This window comes from Knufia obscura (genome assembly GCF_036327395.1).
Source record: "Knufia obscura strain CCFEE 5817 isolate CBS 148926 chromosome Unknown scaffold_48, whole genome shotgun sequence".
NCBI lineage: Eukaryota > Fungi > Ascomycota > Eurotiomycetes > Chaetothyriales > Trichomeriaceae > Knufia > Knufia obscura.
The window spans coordinates 1-10,349 of record NW_027042734.1 but is presented as its reverse complement, the minus strand read 5'-3'; the positions used below and the strand labels follow the sequence as shown (position 1 = coordinate 10,349).

At 50.8% G+C, this 10,349-nt stretch overlaps 3 protein-coding genes across 3 annotated transcripts; 1 reads left to right on the top strand and 2 right to left on the bottom strand.

Moving 5' to 3' along the window:
• Positions 1 to 278: 278 nt before the first annotated feature.
• On the bottom strand, positions 279 to 899 carry PMZ80_011315 (uncharacterized protein; the record flags this gene model as incomplete). The annotated part of the gene is made up of 1 exon (XM_064879694.1): positions 279 to 899. One exon carries the CDS (start codon positions 897 to 899, stop codon positions 279 to 281), a length of 621 nt encoding a protein of 206 aa, XP_064724539.1.
• Positions 900 to 6,408: 5,509 nt separating this feature from the next.
• On the top strand, positions 6,409 to 6,957 carry PMZ80_011314 (uncharacterized protein; the record flags this gene model as incomplete). Its single annotated transcript, XM_064879693.1, has 1 exon — positions 6,409 to 6,957. One exon carries the CDS (start codon positions 6,409 to 6,411, stop codon positions 6,955 to 6,957), a length of 549 nt encoding a protein of 182 aa, XP_064724538.1.
• A 753-nt stretch (positions 6,958 to 7,710) lies between these two features.
• PMZ80_011313 (uncharacterized protein) lies at positions 7,711 to 10,272 on the bottom strand (the record flags this gene model as incomplete). Its single annotated transcript, XM_064879692.1, has 8 exons — positions 7,711 to 7,854; positions 7,904 to 8,314; positions 8,362 to 8,434; positions 8,487 to 8,676; positions 8,730 to 9,531; positions 9,581 to 9,699; positions 9,755 to 9,849; positions 9,902 to 10,272. The coding sequence occupies 8 exons, from the start codon at positions 10,270 to 10,272 to the stop codon at positions 7,711 to 7,713; spliced, it is 2,205 nt and encodes a 734-aa protein (XP_064724537.1).
• Between the last annotated feature and the right edge of the window lie 77 nt (positions 10,273 to 10,349).

Sequence of the window (10,349 nt, the reverse complement as noted above, 5' to 3'; positions counted from 1 at the left end):
CCGCGGACCCGCCAAGGTTGCATGTCAGTTCGGAAAACATATCGGGATCCGACTCCAGCGAGATGAAGTGTTTCGATTATATTCCCGCAGTGGTGAACATTCTCTTAGGTTACCATATCAGCAACAAAGAGAATCTCATTTGTGTCATAGTGGGCCTCGAGTTCTGCCGTAATGAGAATAGTGCAGCCTTCCCAACCAGCTCCGTTAATGGAGCAATCAGCTTCGAAGAAGAAGGGAAAGAGCGACAACTTTCCGCCCAACCCACTACGTCCCGCACTTCAAGTTATTTCCTTGTACCACGTCGTAGGAAGAGGTATGCGAGCGAAGGGCAGTACAAGAGCAATGCCCTGTCTCCTGAGATCCCACGCATCTGCCAACCCCACTTTGCGTTGAAATACCTGAGACTGAGATTCGAATATGAGTTCGATGTCCTCTCCGCACACCTTCCACCGTCTGAGAGCGGCTCGGGCCTCCGCCACATCGAACCATTTTCCTTTACACAGTGCCAACAATGCAAGGGCCGCATGATGTCCGACCTGGTTCCAGTTCGCCTCGGAGGAAAGATCCCACCTCTTCAACATCAGCTCAAGCTGGTCCTGAGCAATCTTACAGTGAGCAGACCGATCACTGTCAACGGCGAGGTACTCGTGGGGCTGACACACTTCGAGATCTGAATGCTGATAGCCGGGGATGGACTTCTGGAACTCTTGGACTTTGAATGCCACCTCGTCCGCTGGCCGAATGATCAGCCATTTGTCTTCGTGCAGCGATATCGCATGGTCGACGATGGATAGAGTCTTGAGATCTCCTTCCACCTTGATGCGCTTGTTCGATGGCCCCGGCATATCGCGGTGCAGCAATTTCGTTGGCTCGAAGACGGCAGACGAACCCCCTGGCATTGTGCAGGGCTCGATGCTATGCGGGAGTGCTGCGACGTCCGTGCGCTGGGGAAAAGATCGTCGGTGTGAGCACTATATTGACTTTTGGCACTTAGAACAAATTGCACTTTGCTAAGTCAGTCTCGACGGTTTTGTACGTGGGATGGGGGAACGAACGTCCAATACCCGTTGCACTTAGGCTTGCACTCACAGACTTGCTCCCGCCGACATTCACAACAATAACGGAATGGTGAGCGGCATTGGCTGCACGCAACTTTTGTGTCCTTCTCGACTCCGGCAGTCCCCTGACGAGAACACACAGTACAGTGGACTGGAACTCGGCACCAAACCGGATAGTACCTTAGTCCTGTACTGCGCGCCTGTGAGACCATGGTCGGACTGTCTGCAGACTCGGTTGGGCATTGGAAGGAACATGTTCTATGGCGGTCTGCGGCAACATTGGACGCGCTCTTGACCTGTGACACGTTGCTAGAACAGTGAGCGCGCCAACCAATCACACAGGCTGGTGTTTGGCGTCCACTCACGCGACAAGACAAGTGGCAGGAAGGGTAGGCAGGGTCCTCCACTACTCAAAAGCCCGCCGTATCCTCATGATCTTGCGTAGTGTCCATCAGGTCTGAAGCATCACCTCCAGTCATGGATCGAGAGAACCGCCTTCAAGCGGTCGAAAGCAGCATAGCATACAAGCGGCGTAAGCTTCTCTGTAAATGTGTGACAGAACACTTGCACACAGACTCGGGTGCCGATCAACAAATCGAGCCGGAGCATGAAGACATCATCGCACATGATAAGCCTCTCTACGAATATGCTTTAAAGCAATTACGCACAGACACGGGTGCCCATCAACAGGTCGAGCCGGAGCAAGAAGGCATCATCGTACATGAGCGGAGCGAGCGTCTTTACGAACCCGTCCACATGGACTTTGATCACTCCTTTGCCGCAAGAGCCTGGCGCCTAGGACAGGACGGTCCAGTATCTAGCAGAGGGAACGGAAGGTACGATATGCTCGTGACTTCCGCGAATCGAAGTGCTTACACCTGACTAGATACCAGCAAAGAGCACGCGCGCATTACGAGCCAGAAGATAGGAAGCAGCCTTCCACCTTGAAAATGGGAGAAGTGCGGGAAAGCATCGACGCAGTGCTCGCAGCGGCTGCAGAGCGGGAAGATTTGGAAAGGCGATCACCAGCCTGCCGAGTTCGCCGCTAGCCCACCCATCTGATGTCGGGTGTCTAGCTAGTAGTGGAGATACGTGCCTGAAGGCGTTGTTTCGCCGAAGCTTCACAATCGGCTACGACGCGTGCAAAGCAGATAGCAGCAACGTGCCTGATGAGCCCAACCATCCCTGTCAGCCTAAAACTTTGCGTGGCGCGTTGTTTGCCTTCACAGCTGCCACGTCAGGGTCGATCGGAGAACCTTCATTGACAGCCTCTTGTTTCTCTTGATTAGAGGAACGCGTCAAAAATCACTCCACTAAGTCTACCTCACGCTCGACCTGAATGCTACGCGTCAAAACAGTGGCGTGCTTCTCCAACATGGGACGACAAGTGTACAAAAGACAACATCGCATCCGAGAAGTCTACTTCACTTCTTGCCATCATACTCTGGCGCAAGAGACAGCAACCTAGCACCATCATCTTCCTGGACAACCCTCTGCGACGAGCCTTGCTATCAACCATGTCCAACCAAGAGGGACCGTGGACGGTCCCAACATGCGCCACTGAGCCACTGCATAGATTGTTCAACTTCGATCGTTACCAATTGCGTTACGAAGAGGACGCTGTGCCTGCTTATGTAGCTCTTCACGACGCGACTACCTCTCTACGACACCATCCCCACGACAGATACACCCTGTATCTTCACGGCTGTTATCAGAACATCGCAGTGGATTTCCTGCTGACAATTGAGAAGACGAGCGATCTTCACCAACAGCTAGTGTGCGCTTCATGTAGCACACACACTCAGGGCTATTGGAAGACCTTACTCAGCCTCAACCGATCATACAACGACGGTATCTTAAGCGACTATGACATTGATGTTGATTATGCCTACCTCATGGTTCGTGGACTCATGTGCCCTCCAGTACCCTGGTTCTACATGATGCCCAACAATCCGTTGCTTGCCAACCTCACCTGTCCTCCTGCTCGGTTGAGGTTGCCCATGCTGCCGGATACATCAAAGGCTCTAGTGGTCACCGAGCTCAACAACGGAACATCGTACGAAGAGTACAACGAGAATGAAGGTGGCGCGAGCGGCGAAAGTGATGAAGACAAAGATGGCACAAGCAATTCAACTTGATACGGAGCCCCTTCTCTGCCAGGCAATGACACGGGAAATTCTTGAAGCGACTAGAGTTGCTTTTCTAAGGTACAATGTAAAAACGAAGCGACGTGATTGGGAAGCCTTGTACTAAATGCGAAGCGGTTTGTTAGAATGACTACCTGGCATCACTTACACTACCTCTTACTGGACATAGTACTTCTCCATTGTCAAAATCCCCCAAATCCAAGCCTTAGCTCCTCATTGCTGCTAATATAGACGAGTGCTTGGGTACAATGAAGGTTCAAACAACAAACACAAAATCAAAGATCACAAGTATTTCGTTACTTTACGAGAAGCGGCAGACGATACTAAAAGAGTGTCAGGTTCTTACGATTTACGTCGCCACAAATCAAAGAGAATTGTCGAGTCTCGAGGAACGTTAAGCCACAGACCTAGATGCGAAATCCAGCGTCGAAGCACTAGGAATGAAAGGAACGCAGTGCGAGCATCACCATCTGGAGCCCCAATCTCCTTTCTCCCTCCGGGCTCGACATGACCAAGGCGCAGAATGCGCAAGACCGCAGGTCCAGGATACTACAAGGCACTGGTGGCAAGTAACAGCCCAGGTTGGAAGAGATTAGACAGCTAGCAGCCATGAGTTATCTATATAGAAGTCGGCAGCGCAGCTTTCATTCGACCTCATATGCCTTTACAGGACAGACGATGAGCTCAAAAAAGACAGGACAAGTGGTGGACTAGGTGTGCCTTATCGTATAGAAATTTTCTGTGCGTCAATGCCAAAGTCCACGAATACGGCAACCCGCTGCGTCGAGGCTTGCGGGCTTGCGAAGAGTGCCCAAAACCAAGGATTGTCTGACTTGTAGCCGTCGACGACTACATCCAAGTTGACCAGCCAAATTGAGAAGCCGGCTGGTCAACTTCGCAATCTGTGGATAGCCTCGCCTGACGCAGGACCACAAGGCTGAATTTGGCCTAAAACATACTATCGTCTAATACCTCAGAATATGACCGACTACACCATACTGTGCTCTAGATCAGATCGATATATTGTGCTATATCAAGCCTGCTTCAATTTATGCAACGTCGGGACATAACCGACTAGGACTATCCCCACTCAATCTTTGATTCGGAATTGGCGACCAGTAGGAAAATCCGTAAGGAATTGAGAGACTGAGGATACCAGAGAGGTCGAAACTGCACCCCCTCTCGCGAAGGCAAAACCGAGGCAACTTCATTGCAAGTCGTACATGGCTAAAGCCTTGCCACCAGAGGTGACAGACCTGCTAATGTTCTCTACAGGCTCTCTATTGAGAAAAGCAGTTGACCAGTGGCCTGCTATAGGTTTTCATTGTTGTCACGATGAGTGTGCGACAGATTCCGATCTAGAGCAGAATCACAGTGTCAGGAGCGCAGATAAACCAGGGCCAACGCGGCACTCCCCTACAAAACATGACCTGATTTCCCTTCTCCCTCTACATTAACAACTGAAACCCCTTATTTCACCTGCCTGTTATCAGGGACTTGAATGACTGTAGGAACTTATCTGTAGGGGATCTTGTGCCTTACTAAAGTTTTCTTGAAGGGACGTCAAAATCGTACCCCCTCCCCATGAAAGCGGCCACCATCAAGACCGTTGAAGCGCTCGGCACAGCCCACACATAGGCACCAATAACACCGTGCTGCGAAGCAAATGCACGTACCTCACAGGTGCACTCCTTCGTAAAACCCAAAGTCGAGACACTGTCGGGTGAACGGTGCCTAACGTCTGAACTACGGTGTCACCTTAGATCTAAAGCACAGACGAGTCCATCGCACCTCCTGTAGTAAACTGATAGACTATCGGGTTCACCGTAGACAGAGGTGAAGTGTGGACCGGTTTCAACACTTGCTACAATACGGTAAGTCCGAACTGCCTTGCAGACGCAGCTTGCGTCACGCAGGTTCAGTTTGCACCCTAAATAGATCGCGACCCTAGGCGTTAGTTTACTGTAATTCTTTTCGTCCTTACTTATGCCATCTACTTCAACCTATCACGACGCCTTGGTATCTGCTGACGATTTGCGGACGCTTTGGCACACGGTCATTCCTTCGATATGGCTTGCTGTCCAGCGCAGCCTTCGCCTCGTACGATGCTGGAATTTTGCTCGCCCAGCGGCATCCACTTGCCACAGCATCGGTGCACGATCGTATATTCCAACACAGCGTTAGCGACGAGGCAATGGCAATGCAGAATTGCTCACTTTGACGGGATTGAATTCCTGATTTCTCCTTCACGTCTTCCCACTTACAGTCCCAGGCCCTCATCCAACGATGCGTTGTGCTTCAAATCTGTCTCAAGATGTGGGAAAATCTGCCTTACCAGAGGCAAGTTGAGCAGAGACCAATTGGACCGAACTGTTCTGCTTGAAGACCTTGCCAGAACCCGCCAAAGACAATCTGCAGGGATCTCCGACCGATGCCGGTCCGGCCTTTTGGATGATGTGAGCCATCAGAGTTCGAACCCTTGAGGATCGTCCAGTCATGGTCTGCAGATTCAAGGTCGATCCGATTGGCCGTGTCTCAAAGACAGGAGGTCAATCCGGGAGAACACAGCACCTTTCCCGGCTACAGTAGTGGTTCAGTGGCCATCTTATGGACCAAGATGGGCAGTTTCGGCTGGTCGACTGTGAGTCGCAATTTGCAGTGAAGACACAGTGTATTGAAAGAGGTCCATCCGCTCCGACCTCGTTCATCTTCTTTCTGCTTCATCCAAAAATGATCCTCCGCCTTCAGTTGAATGAAGCACGGCAAAGGGCGAACTGTTCAAGATTTAGTTCTGTAGGGGAAGGTAGCCCCCTCTAATCCTATGCGGAGCTTGCGACAATTCCAGACTGGCCAAGCTGAGAAGTTTTGTATGCACAATGAGACTGAGTCGGCGTGAACAACGAATCAACCTTGGCTTGTACCACCAATGCTATGCGGCACTGCCATGACAGCATGGACGGTCGTGCTCGAGGCTTCATTGGTCTATCCCAAGCAGCGGCAGTGTAGTGGTGGCACTGAGGGGCTGCTAGACCAAAGCCCTCGCAAGGTACTTAAGGTGAGCATACGGCCCAGTTCTCTCCCGTTGTCTTTTTCCCCCTTTCATACCTCTGCCACCTCTCTGATCTACTGTACTCCGCGTCCGCGTCTCAGCCTCTACCCAACATTACACAAAGTCACGCCTCAGCGACAGTATTCGACCAAACATGACTGGTGACGACGTCATCACGATCATCGACCTCGACGACGATTTTGATGGCGAGGCACTAGATATATGCCTCGAAAGCACAAAGCAAGATGTCGCTAACCTTCAAGAGTCCTATCGGAAGTGCAAGAACAAGGTGAAGCAGGAGATCGGCAGACTGCACGAGTCTCGTGATAAATATCGGCGCGAGTACGTCCGTGAGCTCGCTCAGCGCCAAAAAGACAAAGATTCTTGGCTGCAAAAGTCCGCAGGTCAGAGCAGTGTTATCAGAGACCTGAAACGAGAAAAGGCTGTACTCAGTGCGAGCAACAAGCAGCTACGCCTGGAGCTGAAAGCGATCAAGCAGCGTTTGGACCGCATGGGCCACCTTATCTGTGACATATGCATGGAAAAGGAGAAGTGTACAGTCACCAAGTGTGGTCACGGCTTCTGCTCGGACTGCCTCAATGAGGTTATTCATTACGCTGCAGATGAAGTAACCTGTCCGACTTGTCGGAAAGAATTGGACCAGGAGAAAGATCTTTGGCCCATATATTTGACAGAGGAATAAATAGGGCTATGATTACGTCGTACTGGTTGGACTTGTCTTGTGCTCTACGCGTCCCGATCACTGTGGACGTCTTACTCTCCGAATCACCTCGCTGAAGATTGAAGTGCTGTTCAACGACTTCAGCCCAGGAAACCGCGAGAAGCTTTAACGGCTCGTGACCAAGCCTATCCTCCCAACCATCGTTGGTATAATCGAAAACGCTTCATAACGAGAACTAGAATCATCCCGCGAAAGCCTCACGCAGGAGGTGCGTCTGCTAGAGCAAAGCTTAAAGAGATCTACGGAACATGCAATCATTGCGGTCAGAGCTATCTTGGAATAGGGAAAATTTGACAGTAAGGTCATCTCCTCGTGTTCTGGAAGAGTACATCATTGTGAAATGTGATACCGATACTTTTTACGCCGCACATTACAAATTTCCAAGCTCGTCTGAGACCGTTGTAGGCTAGTGTACATATTCACTTGTAGAGCTTCACTGTTTCTTCGAATCTGGTGTGCGAACCACAACTCCATGTGGTGCTTGCCTTGCATCAAGGACATTAGAGCGTCGCAATTGAAAGTGTCTATTGTTTCAGCACCCTTAGTTTCAATGAACCAGACGATATGTACATTTTCAAGGTCGACAAAAATGTCATCCGAACCTTACTTTTGCCTGCCTGCGCTTCACATATACGTAATTCGAACGGCCTCCAATGTACTTTTAGCCTTTGGCTCTCTGATCCTTCAAGCTCGAAAATCCCTGCCTGTGCACGTTCAGTCGTACAGGTCAAACGGCTCGTCAGCGCTTTGAGGCAGACGTAAACCCGTGGCTTCCAGGGCATGGTCGATGTGGAGACAGGACAGTTCGTCCTCGTCTTCCGTGGAAAGCGTGTAAGCGATAGACACAGTGTTCTTGATCTAGTGATGTTAGGGTATTCAGCACATCGATGTCGGCTGGCGGACCTACCTGACGACCGTTGACATTCATGCAAGCAAACCGGTCCAGATAGTCTGCACCAAAGTTAGATAATCCATCTTCCCCACAGAGGCTCGTGAGAAAGCCGATGACGACTTCTTTTCTGGCGGCTTTGTCAAGAGGATGGTATTGCATTTGCAAATGCATACGATCGAGGATAGCACTGTCAAAATGATCGACCAGATTGGTCGTCAAGATCAGAATGCCATCGAAGTGTTCCAACTTTCGGAGGAAGACTGCCACCAGTCGGTTGCGTTCCAGAGTTAGCTCAGCACGTCTCTGGAGAAAGACGTCCGCTTCGTCTATCAGTAAAATGGCGTTCCACGCGCATGCGACGCGGAAGATGTCAGTGAGTTGGGGATCCAGCTCTCCGGCGTCCGAGCTGAGTTCTCCGGCAGAGACCTGGATCGTTAGCCTCCCTTGCCAACAGTGGTAGCACGATCACCTACCGAATAGAGTGGTCGCCGGTGGTATTCGGACAGGGCCTCAGCGGTGAGGGTCTTTCCCACGCCTGGCGGTCCACTACTATCGTCAGCGTGCACGGTGGCGAAGCCAAAAAGTCGAGAAATCTCACTGAAGCAGAATCCTCGTTCCACTTCCTACAACACTCATGCTCGAGCCTGACCGTTTTGCATCCTTCAGTGGGCCCAGATGACCACGAGTCAGGGATCTGATGGTGTTCTTCATGCGGATGGGGATGGACAAATGGTCAAAGAGTGCGGAAGACGGTTCGATACCCTGAATATGATCGACCGCGTACTCACCTGTAGCGGAGTTTTAGCATCTAGCAACACAACCAGCGTCGGTTTACACTCACCCCAGAATTTGTCATTGAGACTGAAACCCAATACCGTGGGAGGACATAGGACAAGCTTGTCTTCCGGCAGGTTGGCTAAATCCGTCTCCCCGTCCATCACACGTTGCTGCGTCGTGATGAAGTCAGAAAAGAAGCCTTCTTCCGTTTTCTTGATGATAATGCGCGCATAGCTTGGGATCGTTTTGCGGAATTGGTCTGTATCAATCATGATCTTGGACTGAACTGACTTTCGGATCAGGCCATCTTTTACCCGTCGAAAAGCGACTCCGTCATATATCCGGTGATGCGAGCCCATGAGAGACATGAAATTTCGGCCGCGTTCGATCAACGACTGCATGATCTTGTTCGGGGTGGGGTGAAAATAAAGCGGGTAGATGTCCAAAGTGGTGATCGGTCGAGCCCCATGAAACCGCTCAATAGGCAGCCTCTCGGTGACGGTACCAAAGACTTTGCCATCAAAATCGAGGTATTGGCATTGAAGCTCGAAGTATTCGACGCCCTGTTCAGTTTTTTTCTCCTCTCCTACATTGTACTGGAGACACCTCAACTGACCGCTGCCAAGGCAAGTCGTGATGACGTGGCTATTAGCCTTGAACAGCGCCCACAATAAATCGTATGTGATCTTACCTTCTCGCAGAAGCGGATCCAGACGTTCTGAGGGAGCTTTTGCTCGGTCTTTGATGGTGTGTATCAACAAGTTAAGGGCTTTGAGACTTGTCAGGTCACGAGCTTCATCCCTGGTCGCACTGGCCTGATACTCCTCGAGTTCGGGCAGATAGTGGAAGAGCAAGTTATGTTCAAACTAATGCACCTTCTGAGCAAGTGATCCCATTGGTCTGCGAACTACTCACCGAAGGTTTATCGTCAGCCAAGCTGACCCATTTGATATCCTTCAGCACAGCTCTCAAAATATCTCGCAAGCCTGGTAATTTAATGTCGACGTAGACGATGGATCGGGTCTCTGCCTTAACTAGTCTCGTGTCAGATTTTGAGGTGGCCTGTTGAGTTGGAGTACTTGCCCGCACGCGTGCGAATGACGAAAGCATAGGTGTCTAATTCCTTCACCTCAGTGACAGTGGGTGATTCCACAATCTTGTATGCGTATGCTACGGAGTCCCAGCTTTACGCGATCAGTTCTCTGAGAATTGTGTTGAGGAATGAGGATGACGCACACTTCTTGTATCTCCTTTACCTCTAGTTTCGTGCCTCTCACAGCAGGCTTAGAGGCTGTTGTGGACGCGACTTGAGGTGCGGTAGTTTTCGCGGTCTCCTTAGCGTCTGACATAATATACTCGACGGCATCTTTGAGTAGTTGTGCAACCTCTTGATGGGTTGACGCTCGCATTGGCAGACTCTTCGGCGAAGTGTCTCGATGACAAGAGCTGACAGTGCGAGCTTGGGATGTATCAGTGCGCTTCGGGAGGGTGACAGCTGGCTTTGAGTTTGAACACTGCATGGTTGGACTGCTTGGAGGAGTGGCCGGGCTGACCGTATTCGTTCGAGCAACTTTGTTGCTTTTTGGTGCTTTGGCCTCTGAGGACATGGTTATGCTTAGAGCTTGAGGCGACGATATTTGCAGCTGAGGGTTGGAGAAGAATGGTAGACTGTTTGAAGAAGAAT